General features: G+C 41.3%; 2 protein-coding genes across 3 annotated transcripts in view; one reads left to right on the top strand and one right to left on the bottom strand.

The window, feature by feature from the left end:
- The first annotated feature begins 2,618 nt into the window (after positions 1 to 2,618).
- Positions 2,619 to 18,388, top strand: PAX9 (paired box 9). The gene is made up of 4 exons (XM_019644727.1): positions 2,619 to 3,014; positions 3,773 to 4,399; positions 7,334 to 7,473; positions 16,799 to 18,388. Exons 1-4 carry the CDS (start codon positions 3,011 to 3,013, stop codon positions 17,051 to 17,053), a joined length of 1,026 nt encoding a protein of 341 aa, XP_019500272.1. The 5' UTR covers positions 2,619 to 3,010; the 3' UTR covers positions 17,054 to 18,388.
- Positions 18,389 to 19,339: 951 nt separating this feature from the next.
- The window catches only part of SLC25A21 (solute carrier family 25 member 21), a 471,814-nt gene continuing 466,378 nt past the window's right edge, over positions 19,340 to 24,775 (bottom strand). For both annotated transcript variants that reach the window (XM_019644728.1, XM_019644729.1), the window contains 2 exons: positions 24,285 to 24,337; positions 19,340 to 21,252 (listed from right to left, as the gene is read on the bottom strand). In XM_019644728.1, the coding sequence (XP_019500273.1) occupies positions 21,191 to 21,252; positions 24,285 to 24,337 (115 nt within the window). In that variant the 3' untranslated portion in view covers positions 19,340 to 21,190. The remainder of the gene's footprint in view (positions 21,253 to 24,284; positions 24,338 to 24,775) is intronic.

Here is a 24,775-nt window from a genome sequence, read left to right as displayed (position 1 = left end):
CCCGGCCAGCTTCCAGTCTCCCACTGAGTAAATATTTACCCAGAGAGCGGGTCTCCTCTCAGACAAGGCCCCGAATGCTCTGGGAAGGGCTTTGGCTTCTTCCCGGCCTGTGTCAGCGGCAGGCCTTGCTGGTTATGTTTTGGTTTTGGTCTTAAATTTCTTTTAGTCGAAATTCTTCCGATCTCTGTGTGATCTCCCGGGTCCAGAGCGGGTAGTAACCAGGGGGCACTGACCCCAGCTGACCCTTGCTCTTTCTCGCAGTCCTGCATCGCTACGCCCACCATTGAGGCTACTGTTTCTCTCTCTCTCTCTCTCTCTCTCTCTCTCTCTCTCTCTCTCTCTCTCTCTCTCTCCTTCCCTCTTTTCCTCCCTCCCTCCCTCCTCCCTTCTTCCCTCTCTTCCTCCCTCCTTCCGTTTCTCTTTCTCCTCCCTCCTTGTGTCTGTGTCCCTCTTTCAGGTCACTGGTCTCTGGTTCATGGGGTCTCCAGCTACCTGGCCAGCGCTCAGTACCCGACCCCAAGAAGGTTCAGCACCAGCCCCATTCTCTAGGATCCCCTGAAATTTCTATTCCTCTTGCCCCCGGAACCCGGCCTCGGCTTGACGCGGATATTTGGTGTCCCCAAACACCCGAAATTTTACGTGGGTTCTTGGGAAATCGCTGAGCTGAGAGCGCGGAACACCTGTACCAATACCTCCCCCCCCTCACCCCGCGGCGCGTGATGAGGACGGGTCGGCTCCAGCGGAGCGGGGGTGGGGGTGGGGGTCCGCCGCAGCTAAGACCGCAGGCGGCTAAGACCAAGTCCAGCAGGTGGAAATGTAGAGAGAGCGGCTGACCTATTCAAGAGCAAGGGAGACCAGGCAGCTGAAGGAGTTGGGGGGATGAGAGGAAGTTGTGTGTTAGGTCCACCTAACCAAAACTCTAAACAATACTAGTCTCTGGATCACTCCAGGCTGGTGCTGTAGAACCACTAAAGCCCTCCAGGGCTCATAGACCCAATTGGGGCACTGGGTCTTGCCGGTCTTGCCAGCTCAAAGGCATCACAGCCTTTTACTGCGAAGCATTCACTGAAGAGTACAGGAGCTGAGCATACAGTCCGCCCGCGGCAGGTCGCTACTCACTGTGTGTGTCAGGGGTAGAAGGGGGAGGGAGCAGGGGGATTCTTTATCAGGATGCTCAGCGTGTTCATTCCTTCGCACAAGCCTAAGGCAAAATCGTTAGCTTTCCTTAGACGTCGCAGCCGCCAATTAATTTGTACCCTAGCCCCAAGAAAGAGCTGCTGCTTTTAAAAGCTTGGGTCCCCAAAGGACCTCCGCGGTCCTTGTAAAGCGCCTGGTGGTGCCACACAACAGATATTGGGGGTCAGACCAGGGTGAAATCGCTATCAAGTCAAACTTCGAAATTTTAAACAATTGGGGGAAAAAAAGGGAAGACAAGTTCAAGTACTGTGTTTCTAGTTGTGGGACTTTTCACAAGAACCGGGTTGTAAAGAATTAAGGGTGTTTGAATTCATCTCTCCTTCCTCTTTCAAATCCTTCACATCTGTAAATTTGAACTTAGAGTGTTCTTCCACAATAGAAGAGTATCTGGAGTTTGCTGTTCCTTTAAAAAAGCACAGCTGATGATTAATTTTTCCTGGGCTCTTGTCACTTACTGGCTCAGGATCTAGGCCCAGTCAACTTCCCAGTGTGTAGATCAGAGCCACACACATCCCTTGGGATTGTGGGAGAATCAGCCCGAATCCTGCGTGCACTAGAAGGAGCATTATGACTGTCAGGGAGTAAGCAGTATGTGTATCATACACCCGAAGCAATACAACTCCTAAGTTCATTAAGAATGTTTCCCGTTTTGTTTTTCTTAAAAATTTTGATAGGCATTCTCCATAACTCAAAATGTGAATAATTTTGGCCGCCCAAGAGTACTGTACGCTTTAGATTAGATGTAGAGTGAACGAAAGTGGAAATTCAGAAGTAGGCTGACTTTCAGGGCCTCTGCTAGCTAAACGGAAGACGCGGGAATTACATACATGTGCAGGCCCTTCACCTTCTTGGGACCAAGCCTTTTTCATATTTAAATAAAACTCCTTCGCAGCGGTTTGCTGGTGGTGGGGAAACCGGCAAATGTTAGCACCGAGGACCGGCGGTCCAGCACCTTAACTGAGCGCCCCACGCACAGGCAATAAGTCGACTTCGGCTGGTGCGCCTCGCGGCTCCTGCTTGGAGCTTACGTAGCTAAGGTTTGGACCCGCGCTCCTGGATAAACCCACTGGAGACTGCTGTGGAGAGCTATTCAACAGGGCAGAGGAAGGGTCTCTACCTGGCGATAACAGTGCCCTTCCCCTCTGGCTCGGTCTCCCCTAAACCTCCTTGTCTCTCCCATGGGCCTACCTTCTCACACCTGCACTCTAGCCACCTGGCTGGGGTGAGGTAGGGTAATCTGGTAACAATTCTGAGATGTCCGTCTGTCCCCCAAAGAAGCCTCAGCTCCTTCCCTTTCCGAGTCCCTCATATTGAGACCAAACGCTTTCATTTGCTTATTCAGCATTTTTATCAGCCTGATTTTGCTGTCTGTTTGCGTTGCTCCTTAGAAGGTGTCAAACACCCATTTTCTTTGTATTTAGTCACCCAGGTGCAGAGCGAGCTTGAAAGAGACAGCGGAAGAACTTTCCCGGACCGCGCTGTCGCTCACCGGCCCACACCAATCACCACGCACTTTGCCCTCGGGGCCCTCCTCTTTGTGGGGCGTGTCCCTAGTGAGTGATAGACAGAGCCGCCCGGCCCCGCTCAGCCCAGCCCACGTTGCTGCTTAGATTGAAATGCAGAACTCAAGCCTCTTTCATCAGGGCACAGACTTCCTTTTACTCCTTCCTTTTGCACTCTCGCCGCCTCCTCTTGGGGAGAAGCGGAGGCACCCGCAGCACGGGGCAGCGACAGGCTGGGCCACTGAGGCCGTGCGAAAAGTTTCTTTCTGGGAGCGCGGAACTGGGGTCCGGTTGGTGTGCTGTTCGGAGCAATGGGTGAGTGGCGGCGGGGGACGCTGTCAGAGCCGGGAAGGGAGGGAGGGAGCCAGCGGGCGAGGGAGGGAGGGAGAGCGCGCGAGGGCGCGCACCTCTGAGCGCTCACACTCTTCTTATTGACTTTGCTCGTGTTCCTACAACTTGTAGGAACACGCTAAGGGTCAGAGGCTCACAGCAGTTCAGTCTAAACGCTGGCTACTGGGTTGCTGTTGATGCCATTTTCTAATTTTAAGAGAAGGGAAGCGGTGGCATCAGCAAGCCCCGCGGCCCCAGTGGCGGTCCAAGTTTTGTTTCATATACATGTACACACGTAAACAAAACAGAAAAAAAAACCCTCTAGTTTTCCCTAGTCCTTGTCTAATCACGCAGGGTCCCCTGGCGGGGCGCTGGGGATCAAGGGGTAGCGGCCCAAGGGCTTTAGCGCTGAGTGGCCATGTAGGAGCCTGTCGCAGGCGTCAAGACCGATTTCCCCGCCTGCTTCCGAGAGTTTTGAACATTCGAAGCAGCCCTGCGCCTCACCATTTTATTTGCTTCTAGCGGCCGCAGGCACCACGGGAATGAGGGAGGGAGTCTGACTCGACCGCGGTGATTTGGAGCCGTTCGGCAAGGCTCCTGAACCGTATGGTTTGGGGCAAGCCCGGGTCCTTAGTCCGCGGCGGGTGCATCCGCCGTCCCCTGACGCGCGCGGAGGCCGAGCGGCAGGCGGCTGTCCCAAACCGCGGGTGCGCGTCCCCGCGCGCCGTCTGTTTGTTTTGCAGAGCCAGCCTTTGGGGAGGTGAACCAGCTGGGAGGAGTATTTGTGAACGGGAGGCCGCTGCCCAACGCCATCCGGCTTCGCATCGTGGAACTGGCCCAACTGGGCATCCGACCGTGTGACATCAGCCGCCAGCTACGGGTCTCTCACGGCTGCGTCAGCAAGATCCTGGCGCGCTACAACGAGACAGGCTCGATCTTGCCAGGAGCCATCGGGGGCAGCAAGCCTCGGGTCACCACCCCCACCGTGGTGAAACACATCCGGACCTACAAGCAGAGGGACCCCGGCATCTTCGCCTGGGAGATCCGGGACCGCCTACTGGCGGACGGCGTGTGTGACAAGTACAACGTGCCCTCCGTGAGCTCCATCAGCCGCATCCTGCGCAACAAGATCGGCAACTTAGCCCAACAGGGCCATTACGACTCATACAAGCAGCACCAGGCGGCCCCGCAGCCGGCGCTGCCCTATAACCACATCTACTCTTACCCCAGCCCCATCACAGCGGCTGCCGCTAAGGTGCCCACGCCGCCTGGGGTGCCCGCCATCCCCGGCTCGGTAGCCATGCCGCGCACCTGGCCCTCCTCCCACTCCGTCACCGACATCCTGGGCATTCGCTCCATCACCGACCAAGGTAAGGGCTCAAGGGCTGCTGTGTGGATGTGCTGGGCCTCCCTCCGCATCCTCGCTGGGGTCTCAGTATCTGCGGCCTCCGCCCGCGTTTATCTCATCACCTGGGGCTTTTTCCTTTGGAAATGTAAGGAGTCCTCCCAGGGGGTGTCCTGATCTCATTAAGTTGAAATTCATGCCCTTCGTTTCCTTGCCACACACAGTCTCCTGCCTCATCTCAAACTACCAGACCCATAACATCCCCCCATCCCCAACACATGGTTCGCATTTTCCACCCTCCCCCTCCTCGCGCCGCCGCAGCCTCAGACCGGCTCGCTCACTTGGGGAGCTCAATCGAGGCCGGACTTGGGGCGCAGCCCGGGAGGCCCAAGCCGGCGTGGGGCTGCCGGCTGCAGACACCGCTGCGGGCAGCCTGTTTGGGGATCAGATGCGGCAGCGAGGAGTCGGGCACCCTGTGGAAATTGCAGTATTCTTCTTGGATTCTGGCAATCAGGCCAAATTTGCTCAGGCAGGAAGTTCAAATGTCACCTAATTGGTTTCATTCTTATGCTTCACTTCATTTTCCTCGGAAACAGAGGTCCCGAAGTTACTACTAGTAACTTGCATGTTACTGCATTGCTCATTCTGGGACTAATTTTCTGCGTTATTTCTCTCTTTCCTCTCTCTCTCTTTTACCTTAACAGACTTGGCTATATATATCTTAGGAAGTGGCACCAATCACCGTTGTGATAGAGACAAAACGCTTGGCAATTCCTTGCTGTACTCTCTTCTGTTCTTTCTCGCCCCGCGCCTGCCGCTTCCCGTTAGGATCCCTCGGTGCCCGAGAATGCGAGTGGATATCTAGTCCCCGCATGTTGCCACCCCACGGTTCCTTTTTCTCTCACCCTTGACCTTGCAGTGTCCTGAGTGTCTTTTTTGCTTGGTAAGAACGATTCCTCAAGCTCTCCTGCCTCCTCAGGCTTCCTCAGGAGACATGAGTTTGTTTTATTTCCTGCGTTGTTAAAACAAAACAAAACAACAACAAAAAAACGACGTAAACTCGGTAGGGAGAAAAGAAAGTCAAAATGCCCCTAGATGCAAAATTTAAATGTTGCAGAGATAAAGAGCCTATCTTCTTAATTTCTCAGACAAAAGTTTAAAAGGTGCAGAGGAAAAATTAAATAGGAAAGGGGTGGAAATAGTTCCTTTAATTATTTCCTGCCTTTCTTGGTTACCACCACATTGGCACAATTATCTTTTTAAGTAATTAAAGCAGAGCCTCGATTTCTCATCTTCTTGTTCCCTGACTGTGAATTTACAAGATCTTTCTAAGGGTTCAGTTTTGTCCTATTTGAGCTGGTTGGAACTTAAGTTGGAGAGAGTTTGCCCTTGATTTATAGGATAAACTGACCTCACTGACATTTAAAGGAAGCCCCTGTTCATGGGAAAGTGTGAGATCAGCAGAAATGGGGGCTCACAGGGGGATCTCAATTTCTTAAGATAACTTCAGGCTTGTGCCCACCGATTGCCTTTTGTCTGGGAAGGCAAAGAGAGACTGGCAGTTCTGGGCCAAAACACAGTTTCCTGGTGCAAATTGGAACACAATTTAATTCTTTGGAGAAGGGGAGGAATAGTGAAAGAAGACTGACAGAGTTGAAAAGAAAACTTTTCTCCCCTAGGGATCCTACAATCAGACCAAATGTCAGTTGGAAAACTATTGGATTATGGAGAGGAGTAACTTCATGCTAGATGTTGTTGATTCTGGGTGCCAGCTTTAAACAACCTGTTTTCTGACAAATTTGTGCCTATAAAATGATTATTTCTATAAATGACTCTACGAAATGATCACAGCTTCTAAGCACTGAGTCAGAGGGAAGTGTTTAAAATCCAGTGGTAGTGGCTTTGTCAAACTTCAGTCCTCGATCCATAGGTCCCAAAGACAAAAGCACACTGCTCATAGTCTTCAAACATCTCCTGTTTAAAATTGCACTTAGACACCAGAGATTCATTGTGCAGACCCTTAGGTATTGTGGCAATCCGTTTACACCATATAATTTTCTTTGCATCTGTAGTAAGAACATAAAGGATAACTGATGGCTTTACTCCTTGTTCAAAAACACTTAATTCTACTTTCATTTTTCTTAACCTTTCACATCATAAAAACAAAACAACCCTCTATAACCTTACCACTGACACGCGTGGCATTTACAGTGGTAACTGTAGTGTTTATTTTTTGAGTCATATGCACATAACCTCACATTTAATGTATAGAGGTAGAGCATCAAGGTTGGTCACACACAAGGTATGCACACACAAGGCAAAAAAACTATGCACATATATTTTGCATGTGTATTGTGGGCAGCATTTAGTTATTTGTTTGCCTAGGACTTTGCCGGTCTTTTGTTCCATCTATTGACATAACTACGAGGTCCCTACAGCCTAGGGAGCACTTACCTGGATGTCTCAGCACCAGCACAGGCACTGAGGTTGGCCAGGACGCCCCTCTCTCCCTTTTCATTCCGCACCAGCCCCAGATTTTTGTCAGCCCCAGTCGACGCTGGATTAAGATGGGGAGAACGGCCCATCCACTTTCAAGGGGTTTTCATCCCCGATCAGGAAAAATTTGGGGAAAATTCTCAGATTCCTTCCACTCGTTTCTCCGCGAGAGCGAAGAGGGGAGGGGGAAATCAAAGGCCGGTTGTTGAAGAGAAAAAGAAATCTCCCTGCAGGCGTGGGTGAGAGACCTGGGAGAGGCCTACTCCGAGGCGAGTAAACTGCACCGGGCCGTGGGCTGGAAGCCGGAGAGGCCGCGCCTGCGCCCGGCGCCCCCGGGAGGCGAAGGGCAGGGGACCCAGGTCGGAGCCCTAGTGCTCGCCGGTCACGGGTTCGGGCCGCGCGTCTCAGGAGGGGGCGCACGCTTCGGACCTCCAGCCTGACGCCTTCTCCTCCTCCCCAGGAGTGAGCGACAGCTCCCCCTACCACAGCCCCAAAGTGGAGGAATGGAGCAGCCTGGGCCGCAACAACTTCCCGGCCGCCGCCCCGCACGCGGTGAACGGGCTGGACAAGGGAGCCCTGGAGCAAGAAGCCAAGTACGGTCAGGTGAGGAGGCGCGGGCCCCGCCCGGTGGGCCGCGTGGCGGCGGGGTTAGGGCGATGGAGGGACCGGTCCTTTTCTAAGCCTCGACCGAGGGGCAGCCCAGGCCGACCGCGGGGCTCCGCACCAGCCCCTTCCTACGTTGTCCCGGGCGGGACGGAGGCCCCTCGGAGGGCGGAGTTGAGGCCTCGACCCCCGTCGGGAGCCCGGGGGCATGGGGCGGCCGCTCCCTACGGCGCGGCCCTGGAGGCGCCTCGGGCCGTTAGGGAGCCCCCCTCCCCTCCGCCGCTCGCCTCGGGGGCCGGGGTCCCCCCAGGGGGGGCGCTCCCGAAAGGCCGGGCGAGCGGCCTCCACGCGCGCCCAGCGCACGCCCGAGGTCGCGTCCGCACGCTCGGACCCTGCGCGCACCGTGGCTTGCCGCAAACAAACGAGCGAGGCTTGTGCTGCGGTAGTCAGAAGAGGGCAACCAGATAAACTTAATAAAGTTACCATTTCCCGATTAAAGGTCACGTCGTCACCTCCCAAGGGAGCTTAGTGAGAAAACCTCAAATTATACGGACTGGCTGTGGACCGTTTAATTTTTCTTTCCCTCTGTCCCTCCCCCGACTCTCCTAAAGAAAAATTAAGACACCCGTGTTTTGGTTTTGTTTTTTTCCTCCTGAGAAAGACTAAGCAATTACCATAAGAAAAGCCCAAGAGTTTTGAGTCTAAATTCATCACTACGCTAGGACGAGAAGTTCAAAGTCAAAACTCTCAAAAAGAAAAAAAAAAAAGGGAAAAAAAGCACCTTAAAGCACCCTAAGGTTTCTGTGAGCAGAACTGGGTAGCTTTGCAAATTTCTTCATACCAAAGTCCAATTCCAAAGCCTCAAAATACGCAGTTTTCATTTTATCCTTTTGAAGCCTTAAAACTTGCAGTGTTTTCTTATCTGTAAAAACCAGCTTTTTAAGTAAAATGGAACTTGTTACTTTTATTCACTTGGGGGAAAAAATCCTAGTTGTTATTTTCTCTAACAAACCCATTTCCACTTCTTCCCTCCCTTATTTTGTAAAAACAGAGACGGTACATATTAGTAGCTCTCCTCTGATAAACATCACAGAAAATAGCAACAAGAAAAGACAGTCCCTTTCCTGAGTCAGCTTCTGTTGTTAAGAATGTCAATGAGAAATTATAAGAAAGTTTGTAGTTTTTTTTTTTTTAATAAAAGTGCCTGTAATTCGTAAAGAACAGGCAGTATGTACAATGGTTAGGAGCTCTGGTCCTCTAGCACCATCACCACTTAAGCAACTTATTTAACGTTTTAGAGGCTTCATTTCTTCATCTGTAAAATGGAGAAATAATAGTCCCAACCTCAAGCGATGTTGTGAAGATTCAATGAGATAATGCAACCATATGGCACTAGCAAGCATTCATTAAATATTACCTGTGGTTATAAGTGGAGGTTAGAGATTGACTTTTAAAAACAAGCCATTTTTTTGGTCAGAATATACTTTGTTCAGAGAACTAATAGTCAAAAAGCGTCAAGGTATTTTGTTACAAACAATAGGCGTGTATATAAAGCACCTAGCATAATAGCAAGCATTTAATAGTTGCTCAGTGATTTTTATTAGGTCATCATTTCTAAGAATAACATTGTGAAGTACAGAGGTGAAAAATAGTCTCCAATTCCCACGTACAGTTGATGCACCCAGTTTATATATAAAGCAGTGTCATAATCTAAAAACCATTATGATTATTTTTACTTTCTTTAATTATAGATTTAGCATTTAAACTTGTTTAGAAATGGTTAATCTATACATACACTTCAAAACCAAACCAACCAATTTAAAATAAAAATAGAACACTTTAAAATGACCTCTGTATATTCTGAACATTGAAAATCAATTACATTTTATACACAGGATATTAAATCATTAAATTATCAGATTCATAAAAGCAACTAACTTAAGAAATAAGTTGCCAAATAAGTATTCTAAATACTTAAGAGAACAAGTTAAATTTTTTTCCAGAAGAGAGTTATTTATGACTTACATTTGGAAAGTTCTTAATTGCAATATGCTAATCTTCTGCATTTCCATATAGTAAGATAATTCAAATGATGTAAAATGTCAAAACTTGAAAAGTTTCTAAGCACCAGTGGTTACTCTATTACAATTATCAAAATAGTGCTTAATGCAGAAGGTGTGCTAAGTATGCACATAAATTTAGGCCAGGTCATTTTATGAGCAATTTAGAAATTGATTTCCTTGATAGTAAAATTATACGTTAGTACATGCTCATAAACATACACAGGTAAGGTGTGTTTTATATTTATTTTGGTATTATATATCTCTATTTGCATTATGAACAAAATTTAAAAGTCTTTGACAAAAATTTATTTTCAAAAATTGTGCATGTAATACTTTTAGGGCATTCACAATTGCTATTAAATAGTGCAATATTATATGATCCTAGTTTTATTTTCGTATATATAGGAAGAAATTGAGAAATCAAAATCATAGGACTTAGAGCATAATCTTTTCCCAGAAAACACCTGTAAAATTACCAAAGAGGCTGAACTGACAATTGATTGTAGGTAGAATTGATTACCATAATCTAGTTTCCATTTTCAGTTTAAACTGCAAAGAAAGATGCCCGATTGCTGGTAATTAGAACCTTATGCATATTTGTTATACATGCCTATCTTTAGATTTTAAAATAGTAGTTTAGAATATTCAAAACCAAACCAGCCGATTTAAAATGAAAATAGAACACTTTCAAATGATCTACTCTGTATATTCTGAACAAAATCGGTTACATTTTATACACTGAATATTAAATCATTAAAATTTCAGATTTATAAAAGCAACTAACGTGAAAAATAAGTGGCCAAATAAGCATTATTCTAAATACTTAAGGGAATAAGTTAAATTTTTTTCCAGAAGAGAAAGTTATTTATATGAAACTTACATTTGGAAAGTTCTTAATTGCAATATGCTAATCTTCATTGCCATGTAGTAAAATAATTTAAATGATGTAAAATTTCAAAACTTGAAATGTTTCTAAGCACAATTAAATCTTGTCTTACACTTTGATATTATGCTGCAATTAATATTTTATAGTGCCATTCAGAAATCCTTATTGTCTACCTCTGAGGATAGGAGAAAGAGAGTATTTATTTATTTTGGCTATATGCACCCACATTTTATATTGGGCTAGAACTCTTTAATCTCATCTAATTCTGAATGGCAACAATGATCTCTGGTTCCTAATGGCTGGTTTTCTTCTGTTGAAAGCATAAAATCTGTATTGAATGCAATTACATGGCAAAAAAAACCAAACCAAAACAAAACATAGAGACTCATGGGTTGGAATATAGCTGCCCTTTACACAGTACTTAGTAAATCAATGCCTTATTTTATTTAAACAGTTTATAAACAGTTGTATAGCTTTTGAAATATTTTTTAGTGGGCATATTTTCTCAGAAAAAAAGTATATTGCATATCTGGTACTCTAAAGTATCTGAATGGTAGATTTATAAGCTTTCAGTATATTCATTTTGGAGTAGTATATATTAACTCAGACAGCAAGTTTAATATAATTTTAGCTACAAATTGACATGTCAGAAATGAAGAGTAGTCTCTAAATATTTGGACTTAGAAAAAACTCAGAGGTGTGAAAATAGTTGAATTTGGAGACAAATTAATCTGAAAGTCTTATGAAGCATTCATTTGTATATTGTATCTAAAATATTGTATTTTAGAATACTGAATATAATTTTCTAGTACACTATTTTAAAACTGGCTGCCCTTGTAGACATACTGTTCTTGTGAAAAGGTAAATGAAGTTGTGCTGGATTTTTAGTAATATCAAGTACAGTTAATTTTGTCTTAATTTATGATTTTGTAGAGAATGCAATCTTAGACAAACGCCAATAGACAGTCTTTGAAATTCATAATGCTATCTATTACAAAAAACATTCTTTGACCTGTTTAGTTTTTAACTATTAGTGTTTTAAAACAAAATTAATGATTATGTATCAGTAAAATGTGTCTCATAAAATACAAAAAGTGATTAAAATTTTTTAAGGCTACATCAATTTTAGTAATATTTTGGAAACATAAAACTTAGAAAAAAAAATTTAAATAGCAGCTTTCCATTACCCAGAGGCATTTAGATCTGCCATCTCATAGCTAAGCATAATTAAGATCCTTTTGGATGAATGTTGAAACCATATTTACAACCATTTCATTTTATCAGATTTGTTTTATTAAGTCATTGCATAATGAATCAAGAAGGCTAGAATGACAGTCAGAAAAATGATTTCACCAAAACAAACAAACAAACAAAAAACCCCCCAGGAAATCTTGTTTATGTTCAGATCTGAACCATTTTCTTTCTTATGATATATATTGAGGTTGAAATTCTAGGTGCAGCACATCTCAGTTTGTGGCTAAATCTACTTCATTATAAAGCCAAGGTAAACTCTTTGTATCATGGTGTGGGGAAGGGGGCTAGGTAGAACTGATGAGTGGATGAAAGATTGTGGGTAGAGGACTTGGCACTGCTATTTTTATTTTCTTCAAGAGAGAAAATGTTGAGTAGACAATTCCCAGAATTTGAAGAATAGTCTATAACCTCTCATTGCCAGACAGTTGTCGTACCAGTTTTTTTCGTGGTCATGTAAGTGTTTGGATACTAATGCATTTCCATTTTCTTGGGGATGGGAATAAATGTAATGACCATAAATCAAATAATGAAATGCCTAGGTTAGAACTTTTATTTACTTTTTTCAACAGCTTCATTAATTTTGCTTACTTAAAGTGTAATGCTTGTTTTGTGATAAAGGGTGCTTAGTTTGGTTTTTTAAAGCAATAGTGTCACATCTTTTGCTTTCAAAAGGCTGCACTAACTTAAGTATACAAATGATTATGAAACACCTATAATGTGTCCTGTTTTATGGAGATATGCTTGAAGCAAGTCCCTGTCCTCAAACTGTTTACAATCTAGCTATCTGCCAATATAGCTTCTCAACATACTCATTTAAAAACATATTCTTAAAAACTGGCAAATCTATATTTCTATATATTAGAACAAATGAAATGAAAACTTTCATGCTTTCATTCATTCTAACCTTAACTAGACTACATTGCGTCTTATGTATTTTTTTTCTGGAGTATTTCCTTTAATGTTAGTGGGATAAAGTCTGTCTTTTCCTAAAAATATTCAACAAAGCAAGTAACTTACTTTTTCCAGGATGCAATTTGGTCTATTTTACGTTGTAGTATTAGTAAATGTCATTCTCAGAATTAGGTAGTAGATAGTTTGTTTGCTCCAGGGAGGACCCTTGTACAGTTCTTTAGAGGAAAGGATTCTCTCGTGGCTTTCAAGGAAGATCCACATAAAAAAAGAGGTTGATGGATTGATGTCTTATTTATGGAATATTTAGGTAAAGTCATTTTCAAAAATGAGATTTCCATTACATGCCCATTGCTGGGGTTTCATTTGGAAAATTTGTTTACTCTTCCCTGGGGATTCCATATGTTGGTTGATTTATAAATCATATTTACAATCCAATTAAATAGAGTAATTTAGCATGTTTGCTCCCTCTATATTTATGGTATACATTTGGTAGTCTCTACTCAGCCTAACTAGCTTTTCAGATTAATTACATGCCCTTCACTGAAAACATTAAACAGATTTGGGAAATTTAAGTCATGTACTCTTTTACTGGAAAGAATAAACAAGCATCAATGCTACCTGTAGTTTTCTTTGCGGTGGAAAATTTTACTCTTTCAGTGATTGCTTCATAAATAACAATTATTTTATCCAGTAGAGATTTATATCTTTTACTAATGTCACATTTCAAAATTAATAGTGAGAAAATTTATGTGTTTATTGAGTCACTAGAATGAATGAATAGTGAAGGTGGTAGGTACATTTTAAAGCACATTTGTTCTCTGATCATGCTTATGCCATTTTCCCCCTAATTTTCTAAATATGAACTTACAAGTAAAAAGAAAAATTAAGACAAAACTTTTTACTCCAAATCTAGGTCATAATTTAACCTGAGGGAAAGCTAAGAGCTATTTTTATACTGTTTAAGTTTAAAGGTTTCTAGTTTATTAAGAGGTCAAACCTCTCCAAGCTTCCCTTTCTGCTCTTCCTTTCTGAAACACAGCAGACTGCATCGCTACAATTACTCTAAATATATTATGGGTTTTAGAGAACTTTGAAATATTTAATACTAATAGGAATAAGAACACAAAAGCAAGTTTGATGCCCTAAGCATGAGAAATGGGACAAATATGGAAAATATTAGTAGTGTTTTTTACACTCGACAAATAAATGTGGTTATAGAATAAGTAAAGCACCCAAAGGTAACATGGGCCTAAATCCAATGTTCTACCTCCCCCTAAGTCCCAGGCACATTTTCTAAAATGAGAGTTTAATTCAGCCAGGTTTCTCAGAGGGAGTGTCTGTAGGCAAAAAAAAAAAAAAAAAAAAAAAGTGGGTGCATGTAAAGAGATTCCAGACATTGCAATAAAACAGTTGAGGAGCCCCAAATAAAGGGGGGACATCCAGGAGCAGTGGTTCCAAGGGAGGGGTGTAAGGAGACAAAAGGGAAAATGACAAAGCAAGTATTTCAGAGAGAACTGTAATTTTGCATGATAGAAAAATACAAAGAAAACAACAGGCAGGAAAACTTTAGCTGTGATGAAAAAGAGAACTCACCAACAGAATTTTTTTCCTACTAGCTAGAACATCATTTCTGTCATGTATAATATTAAATAGTCTAACCTATGTATTTGTAAAATATTGAGCAAAGGTTTTCATTATTTTAAAAGTAATTTAACGTTAACATTTTAATCTTAACATTCGTATTTTATGATTCTTGGTGCTCATTGGCATCAATAGTATAAAATATTAATTAATACTAGAATGGGAGAGGCCAAACGCAGATGCAAACACCTTGCCATGACTGAACTGGAACAACTGATTCCTTTCCAAACGAATTTCTCATAGGTTTTTGGGGAAATCCTAGATAAACATGTGCAGAACTATAATCTCTATGCAATGCTAGATTTCTTCTGCAATTTGCTAGCTCTCATACTCATCTGCTGAGAGCCTTACAGTGTCTCCTTTGAGCCATTCTCTAATGAGCCATTCTCAGAAGGAAAAAAGAGTTTCTTTTTTAGAAGTTAAGAAACAGAATGAGGATCTAGCAATGAGAATAGGGTTCTAGAAGAAGAAAGAATCTTTTTACCAGATATTGTCTCAAAAGATGCTCTGGTTTGAGATTAAATTGTGTCTATCTTTTCATTGTCCAGCAAAAGCAGAAAAAGACTTGCTACAGAGGATCCTACATCAGACAGGAGTGATAACTTCTTTTAACACGTGGCCACTGCCTTGTCAATCGGCCTACAGTAAATGGCTAAATTCCTTAATCTGTATTCTTGTGTGAAAAAGAGGAAAAGATTTCATTTATATTCAACAGTGATGTGCAATGGTTTCTTTGTTAAAAAATACAGTATCACCCTTTGGGATTCTTGTCATACATTTTCATTTTAATTGAACATTCTGTTGTACTACTTGTATATCATCTTGTAATTATTATACACCCAATAGTTTATAATGAGCTACAATTTATCAATCTTCATTATTTGGTAAAGTAAATTGGATATTTCTTGGTACCAGGACAGGGGACATACTGTCCCCTTTCCCATTTTTTCCGAGAACAGGCACTTTGACAAATAGAATATCAGGTCTATTTTTTTACAGAACAAGCGCACAAGGTTAACCCCTCTACTTTTATTCTTATTTTGCCAGAAAGCTATGAGCAGTGTTAAATCACACCCATGTATACTCTACTCCAAGTATTACTCTAAATTGAGAAAATCATTTTTGAGACCCCACCAATGAAAATAATAACCAAATGAATTAAATTAGAAAACAATTTCTATGTTGCAATTGAATTGGAAAAAGTGTCTAACGTGTCTGCTTTATTTACCTCTAAGGATTACATCAGTTTTACTAATAATAAATCTATTATTTGCATTTAACTTTCACTAGGAAATATGTTGATATGTTAATTCATTTACATCACTATGAGAAAACAGGATTTACTGTTTATTTATAAATAATGTAGAAATTGAGGGGAAAAATTTATGTTCCTAGAAGAAGGATGCCGAGTGTTCATGCCAGGATCATATTAGAAACCAGGGTGTTTTTAGTGTTGTTAATAGTAACAATACTAACAATAATTGGATGCCAAGAGAATACTGGTTTCTAGGCAGACTCGCCTGCCAGAGCTGCTGCATTTTGTTTGCAAACTAAAATTTTACATTTAAATTCATTTCAAGAGATTTATCCATGTGGCTTTAAAAAATTTACATCACAGGGTCCCCAAATTTTGTAAGCCAATTTTCCAATTTCAAAACCACACATATACAGTTCTTTTACATTTGAATAGCTAGTGTCCTTTTTAATAAAATACCCTCAATCATCATTTAAAAATACAAGAAAAATCATATATAGATACAGACAATAGTTTAGTGGTTACCAGAGGGTAAGGGGGGAAAGGGGGTGGTAGAAGAGGGTAAAGGGGACCAAATATATGGTTATGGAAGTAGAACTGACTCTGGGTGGTGAACACAAATGTGATATATAGATGATGTGCTATAGAAATGTACACTTGAAACCTATATAATTTTACTAACCAACATCACCCCAGTCAATTAAATAACAATTAAAAAAAACACTGATTTGCATGTCTTTTGTCTAATAGGCATTTACAACATGACGTTTTAAAATATGGCTTATATTTTATTTAACAAAGGTTATGTTCATTTTGCATTCTAAACTGACAGCCCGTGATCTGTGTCCTGCGTTACTGGAAATGAAAGCTACACCAACCAGGGCCCTCACTCACAAATGCCTCAACAAAAGAACCAAACAAAACCCAAAGTACGGGGAAGGTTGACAGAGGCGTATGGATAGCAGAACAGATTCTAAGAGGATTCAGTCACTGTTCATTCTTTCCTCACCCTGAATGGCCCTCGTATAATCCCAAATAGCAAAGCAAATATTGTGAATTTTCTGGTTGTAGCTTCCTCAAAACCTTTGTGGAAAGAATAATATCTTGCCAAAAGTGGTATTATGTTTATGTAGCAAGACTGAATGCATTTAGAATATAATTATGGTCAAATCTAAAAAAAAAAAATCAGAAAGGGAAAGTCAGAATATTGTTAGCTACTATTGCTCAGGACATACAGTCTCCTTCTAAGAACCCGTGAAACGTCACTACTGTAATGTGATTATTTTCACCTCTTCTCTTTCCCACTCCTCTTAGGCACCAAACGGTCTCCCAGCTGTGAGCAGTTTTGTGTCAGCATCCACCATGGCTCCTTATCCTACCCCGGCCCAAGTGTCGCCTTACATGACCTACAGCGCTGCTCCTTCTGGTTATGTTGCTGGACATGGGTGGCAACATGCCAGTGGCACCCCACTTTCCCCCCACAACTGTGACATTCCTGCGTCGCTGGCATTCAAGGGGATGCAGGCAGCCAGAGAAGGTAGTCACTCTGTGACAGCTTCTGCACTCTGATGGAAAATTCCGTCTGCAACAGCTTCACCCGGGTCCCCTCTCTCAGCACCCCCTCCCCCCTTCCCTGGTCTCGGATCCCACCCCTCCTGCCCTCCAACCCTCCTGCCTGGACAGCTGGCTTTATGGACTCATCTCCTTTGTGCTGATGACAATTAAATATTTCTTGCCATAACTTCTCTCTCACAGAAAACCTGACATGACTTTCGGATTTAAAAACAAAAGCATTATTAAGGACTGAATGAGACATTTCTGCTGCCCACACACTGTTTTAATGTAGTGAAGAAACCTGCACCCCTCAAAGGGCTTAAGGAACTTTTTAAATTAGTCTTTGGTAAAACCACATGTGTATATTTATTCTAAATCAAGCTAAACTTTTGAAATGTGCAATTGTAAAGATTTTGCAAAATCAATAAAGGAAAATACATATAGAAAAAAAAGTTATGCTACACCCTCTAATCAAATAAGGTGACCAAATAAGCCTTAATTCATCATTAGGAAACCAATCAGCAATTGATTTGTTTGAGTGATCCTTTGTTTATTTCTAAGAGATGACCTGTTTTGTTGGAGAATATATGTATAACACAAGCAGTGTCTGAATTTAGCTCCTCCTGGTGTTTTGACTTGGTTCCAAATACGATAATGTTTATATTTTCTATTAGTTTGTAAATAATGGACTCTGGATGGTGCATTTGTGTTTTCATTCCATGGGATACCCCCTCCCCCTCTATTCTTTCTTTCTTCTGCCAAGGTGACTTTCTGGCAATGTCTTTGTCTCTGTTTGGTGGTGGGCCCCTTGGGCTCCTGGACCTGGACTTGCCCCAAATTCTGTGTGTGCAGCGAAGGCTTCAACATCCCATGAAGGACATTTTCTTTCTACAGCAGAGGATTCAAAACCAGATCAAACAAGCCAGTCTCCCATTTTGTATTCTAATCAAACAACACACATGCCAAACATAAAGACAAGAGGGTGGAAAATATCTGAAACAAGAAGGCTCTAAAGAAAGTCACTTAGAAACTTAAGTTTAATGTGAAATGCTTTGCAAAGACACTTAAAATGAACTTGATGTTAAGAAAACCACTGTGAACCTAAATTGTACTGTTATTGTTGGCTTACCTGTGTGTTCAGTAATCTCAGCCCAAAATTATGTTGTAACTTAAAGACAATGGAAAATTCTGCTCTAATGAATGTAAAAATGGCTTGCTGTGAAGTTTACATTGTTGTACAGAAGCATGTTTCACATGTAGGTAAACTGGTGGTGGTATTAGGAATACAAATGCTATTTAATTTTTAAAAATTCCCTTTATTCATTTCTGGATTTACAGGACACAGTTTAAACTGATAAATCTTTCTAAACCAATTTTTAATGTTAATAATAGAGCTGTGGGGTATATGTGTGTGTGAGCGTGTGATGATGTGTTGTATTTTAAAACAATTGATTTTCTTGGGCAAAATTCTACAGTTTTTAATCTCTTCTGTTTAGAAAGTTCTTCCTGCTTGGCAATATAGTCTTGAAACTACGTTTTTAAAACATTGGTACAATTCATCTATTGGAAAATTAATATATTGCGAGTTTTGGGGTATGAATTCTGTGCAATAACTAAAAGGGCACATCACTAGACATGGATGTTACAGAGGCATTCGTTAGGTGATTTTGATTCCTTCCTATCTGTGCTGTGCACAGCCTCCGTGGCAGTCCAGTTCTGTCACATTGGTTTCATGGCTTCATTTACAACTCAGATGGCTAGATTAGCTAGGTCTTCAAATCACTAGGATGTAAACAGTCAGGAGATTTCTGACATACAAGCTATGTTCGAGGAATTGCTTTTCTCAAGCAGCAGATATCTTATAGAGAGCTTTGAACTGCATTTATTTCGAAAGCAATCGAAACTCAGTGCTACAAACAGAGGATTATAACTTCAGGAGAAGAAGAGCAGAAGAGCAGATGAACTCTCAGGGCCACAGTCTTCCTTTGATCTTGTAAAACTCCTATTGACATCTGGAGTTCCCAGTCTGGTGAGAAAATAGACTATAAACTGAATGGAACAAAAATACCAGTCCAATATTTTGGTGGAGACTTTAAAACCATACCGTAGTACAGGGACTCTCCTGCCGTCCAGAAAAACTGACATAAGGTACAGAATTATTCCTTATCAGATGTTTTTAGGTGGGTACTAGGAGTCTTTAAAAAATACCAATCGTTTGTATGGAAACACAACTAAATGTTATTTTCTTTATCTAAATTAAGAAATCTCTTTTTATTATGCTATTTATAATTTTTTCTGGTTCTTGTATTTTTAAAAATCAAATATTAATGGTATCAAAGATTTCTTCCTCCTCCCCACCCCCTGCCCCAAGTCTTTTCTTAGCAACAGTGAATTCACATGAAGTAAATTTAAAAAGACAACAGAAACCCCAAATATAATTTGCTATTCAAAGCAAATTATGATTTAAAGCTACTTTTAAAAATAGAGATGGAAAATGGGATGGAATATGGGGCTGGGAATTGTTTGATTTTTAAACATTATTATTATTATTGGTTAATGTCATGTTTCCTCTGTTTCTTAGGGGGTAAAAGTGTTGTTTTTAAACTGGAAAATGCACTCTTCAGAGATCCTTTTCCATCCCATCCATATGGAGAGGTTAAAGGTTCAATTTCATGGCCTCTATGCAGGCAGTGCTCTCTCTTACAGGATGCAAGAGTATTACCTGCAAGGATAGAATGCAGTTGTACAACAGCCATTCTTATTTCTCTTGTTTTTTCCTACTTTTAATGACCCTCTTATTGAATATTGGGTTGAACTATAAATTAAAAAAACATGTTGCAAAGGATGTACAACCGAAGGCTGTGTATGTATATACAGTATGTCAAAAAGCCTTTATTTTTATACTTTAAATGCTCTAAATTAATAAAAAGTAATAATTACCATGTTATCTTTTATTTTTTTATTTTCAAAATGCTTTAGTGACATAGCCTCATGGTAGAAATATCCCACACTAGTCGTTAAGAACAGGTGTCATCTAGAATGTGCAGACATTTTTGTTGACTTCAGCTACTGAAGTAGCAGCATTTCAGGATACAGATAGAAAATCAAGTTTGGTTCTATCAAGGCCAAGGAGATAGTTTTTGGAGTGCACATTAGTACAGGATTCTTTGGAAATGCTAAGTATGTACTATTTTGAAACATTTCCCCCTGCATAATACATATTTTAACATTGCAAATAGCAGACTTCACACCCGAAGCTGTCACTTATAACTAATAACCTGAAAATGTACTTTTACTCTAAACATTCTTTTTTAAGAATGGCATAGGTAAAGAGTTCTGACAAAGGTATTTGGATGCAAATATAGACAGCACAGATGGGCCCAAAGAGTGGTTTCAATTTGTGATTTAACATGAACATATTTCAGCAACAACACTTGTTCTCAAAGGGAACGATGCAAAGGAAAGTAGTTTAATATAATTTCATGTTTTCTTTTTCTTCATAAAAGACTTCAAACATCATGATTTTAAAGTATGACCTGTTTTAACAGTGCAAAATATTAAGTAGATTTAGGAAAATATAGTTGAGATGTGTATGATTACTGAAGAGGTTTACAGCTTAATATAAAAGTCAACATATTTAAAGGTCATTTTAGTGCACTTTAAAAATATTTTTTCTGTGACTTTTAAATAGTATTTATGAAAGAGTTTAATTCCTTATAAAAACTGTTAAAATTTTGGCCTTTATTATTTTTTTTAAGCATTTCTTGACCTCTTGGAAAAAAACAGTTATCAATGGATTTTCATTGTGAAGCAATGTAAGAAAATCATAGGTCTAAAAATTTCTATGGCTTTTATGAAATATGTCTGATTTTTTTCTATTTTTCTATATTCAGTTTACATACCTCATTGCTTCATATTATTTTTCTTCTCACAGTTTTATGGATATGGCCCAAACTACGTCTCAAATTGTCTAATTTTTGAAGTTTCAAAATACGTTTGGTTCCTGAACTGTTTTTCCCTTTATAATTGTGTACAATTGCATAGTTACAATTTATAATTGTATCAGCTTTAGATGATTGATAGTGTCTCCTTCTCAGGGTGCTGTCTAGCAAATCTCCATTATCTCAATGGGAAGAAACGCTTCCTAGGTGATCACCAGTTCTCCTGAAGCCATGAGTAGCTATATTCGTAAACCAGCAGCATCACTGCACCACCTAGAAAAGAAAAGAGCTGGTTTTTATCGGAAATTCTGTGCAATAGTGGTGTCTTTCCCGTATGGTTTCTGAGTCCATGACGTCCCCTGCAGCCTGTTGGGCAGGGGGCTGGTCAGAACCATCAGTTCTTGAGCTCCAATACGTAGATATAAAACTACTGGAAAATTCTCCGGGCAAAATCAAGACCATCTTGAGTCTTCAAATACATTTTTTCCCCATGAGTTTCTGTAACTTTCATCATTTCTCATTAGATTCTTTTTCAGGCACTTTTAAAAATTAAAAGTAAATAAATAGAGACACTTAGTCATGTAAGGGCATGTGGCTTTCCTGCGAACAGAAACCTTCAGATCGTTCATATGTAGGCAAAGGATTTATTTTTTGCAGCCCATAATTAGCATTGTGGTAGTTGCATTCAAGAAGAAAATCTCTAAGATGGTGCTTGATGAATGAGTCTGGTTTTCTCTTACAGCTTTCAAACTGGATTGCAATGTGAAAAATAGCTTTGGAATATTTAAAAAATATGGATGGCAAAACTTAGCTAGCTTTCAATCTCCTTTTGTTTTCATTCCTTTTATCTGCCTGGGACATATATGGATGGCACTTGAAAATTTGGTAGGGGGGTTGGGTGTCATAAGACCATCGCTTGTCTTGGAAGAGGGGAGTTATGTAATGCTGCAGAGAGACTTGCCATGTAACATGTCAACAGGAATATGACACAGGAAAACAGGCACCGAGCCTGCTGAATGCCTAGACATCGGGAGAGCATTTTTGTATGCAGATGATTTTGTGTTCTAGCCGATGTAGTAAATAGCACATGTTCTGCATCCTTGAAGATCGTCTCTAGCTATCCTTTCATGTCTGTGTGAAAAATATTACAAAATCAAAATGTGGACAGATATCCTCAGCATTACTTAGAGAAGACTCGGCTGTATGAATAGAAGATTGACTTCTAACAGAAGGGAATAGAACTTGATTTTGATTTTAGTTATTTGGTACACATGGACATATGCTTTTTTAAAAAAATCGATAGGCCACACATGTTTGTGTAACCTTATACCGAAATAATTACCTGCCTATAATTTTCATTTTTAACCCATGAAGATACTCTCTATTAGACCTCTCTCAGCTGCTGTAGCCCTCAGCGCTTTGGCAAACAAGAAGGATGCACTACAGAGGTTGTTGATATGTATGTAAGTGCTGCATTTACTCTTATTAACTATTCACAATGTAAAACAAGAACACACAGAATTGGGCTAGTTTTCAGCCTAGCGATATTTGGAGTTTAAACCACAGACTTCAAGATTCTCCTTTCATGGAAGGTACCTACCTATAGCCACGTAGAGCTGCTAAGGCTGTGATAAAAGTGAGATGAGATTCTTCAGAATGAAGGATGAAAATTCTAGGTTCACTTTGCTTTTTTACTGTGTCTCCCCCCCTCTCTTGTCTGTTTCTCTTTCTTTCCCTTCCTCTCTCTCTCTCTCTCTTTCATCTTATCCTTAAATTGAAAGTGTCTCCACCTTTCGAGTAAAGGCAAGGTCTTTGAATGAGATTTCCAGTTATTCACAGTGGTGTTTAGCCTGGACAGTACATTCACAACAACACTTTTCATTGGATTTCACACCACAGCTCTCAGGACACCTCATGCAAAAACATTTAAAAAGCCAACCAAACATTTGCAAGCCTCTAACAAAACTTGGGGTCAGATGTTTTAAAGAGTTTTGGATTAAGGTTCCAGTCAATTACCATTTTAGTTCAACTCCCAGGTCACCACCGTTTTCAGGCCCATCCCCTCCTGGGAAAGCTGGGTTAGGGCCAGTCTTACAATTTTCCTAATACTAGGTCTATTAGCAGGTATTCACTGTGTGGTGAAGGAAAAACACCACATACCTGCAGAGAGAATTGCACAAAATCACCAATGTTCTTATCATTGGGTTCATTTTTACACATGGGCCAATGACTAACAGAAGGCTGAACCTCAAATGTGGAGCAAAATCCGTGCTTAAATGCCTCGAGAAGTTGGGTTAGATGGATTGAGAATTGAGGAAGTGTTTTCTAAACACACGAAGAGGTGAGCTGTTTACCAACTTGAATTTACGGACTGTTCAGGTTGGTAGAAATGCTGGTTTGTTGGTTGAGATCTCAAGGTAAATGCACATGTGTGTGTGTGGTAGGGTAGGGTGACATTGGTGTTAAGAGGGAGGAGTGGGAGAGGGAGAGAGGACAGGAGTAGGGGAGAGTTTTAGGGGAGATGACCAGGATGTTTAAGTAGGTGAGTGTGGCCTGGTAAAAAAATATGTGTGGTCGAGTGCATACTTCCGTACTTATTCACAGGTTGTTTATAATCCAAGCCTATTTGCCCAGGCGGTTGAGTCTGCAGCAGTTATTTTCTTATCTATTTACAGAGAGGCAGCAGACTCTCCCTGTGGGAATGGCAGCCAGTTTTCTGTGGGCTGGCCTCCTGAGGTGAGGCCTGGAGCCAGGAGCCTCCACCACCAGCCGACAGAGGCCAGGAAGGTGAATGCCAGGCTGCGGCTTCACCACTCCCCAGAGATGACCGCGAAGACAAGGGGCTCTTGCTGTCCGCGGAGGCCAGTTGCCCTTCTTTTCTCTTTTTGGAATGAAGCTGAGGCAGGAGCAAGGATGAACTAGAGCACCAGGAAAAGTTTTATTGGGGTTGGTCCCTCACACACTGACAATCACCCCCTGCCCCCTTCACCCAGAAGCCACTGTGTGTATTGTATATCTGGGTGCTCTCTCCGACTGCAACTGGCTATGGATCCGTTCCTATTGACTTAAGCTGGGCTTTGCTTCTATCAGCCTCCAGCAAGGCCATAAATAGCACTTTGTAAACAAAGGCAGAGCATTTGTAAAGGACACCTTTGGTATCTTGAATACTCACAGGCAACTTTATATCGTCAAGGTTTCTGTCTTTCACAGTGGAATCACTTTTATTGTGTTGCTGATAAACACAAATAAGAAAAAAAAGACACCAGAACAATAAAGAAGGAAGGATATAATAAAAACATCATTACCTGGTCCAAGCCTCATAATCTTGGGAAGCAGGCCTTTGTACAAAGCTAAAATCCTATTGGCAGAAGGAAAAGAGAGACATTCTTATTCTGAAAATACAGTGGAGTTGTACCTCTGCGTTACTGAGATGCTCACCCAGCATTTGTAAAAAAAAATGATTTGAAATTATACACATCCCAAACCAGGCAGTATCAGGCTAAATAGTGTCTGTAACAATTTGGACAAGGGGAAAAGAATGGATGAATTCTGTGTTACCCAAACTATGCTGGTCTTGTCCAATCAGAAATACAACTTTCATCAGCATGATGGTTTTTGCTTTCAAGACAGGTCTTACTTTTGAGACAGCTGTGTATATGGACAAAGTGACTTTTTTAATTGCATTTAAAAGATCACAAGGGGCCGGCCGAGTGGCGCGATGGTTAAGAGCTGGCTTGGGACGCCAGAGGGCCCCGGTTCGGATCCCACATATGAGGGCCAGTGACACTGCCCTCCA

This window comes from Hipposideros armiger, unplaced genomic scaffold (assembly GCF_001890085.2).
Source record: "Hipposideros armiger isolate ML-2016 unplaced genomic scaffold, ASM189008v1 scaffold_90, whole genome shotgun sequence".
NCBI classification, from domain to species: Eukaryota; Metazoa; Chordata; class Mammalia; order Chiroptera; family Hipposideridae; genus Hipposideros; species Hipposideros armiger.
The sequence above is the reverse complement of the archived record's forward strand: the minus strand, read 5'-3'. Positions and strand labels throughout refer to the sequence as shown.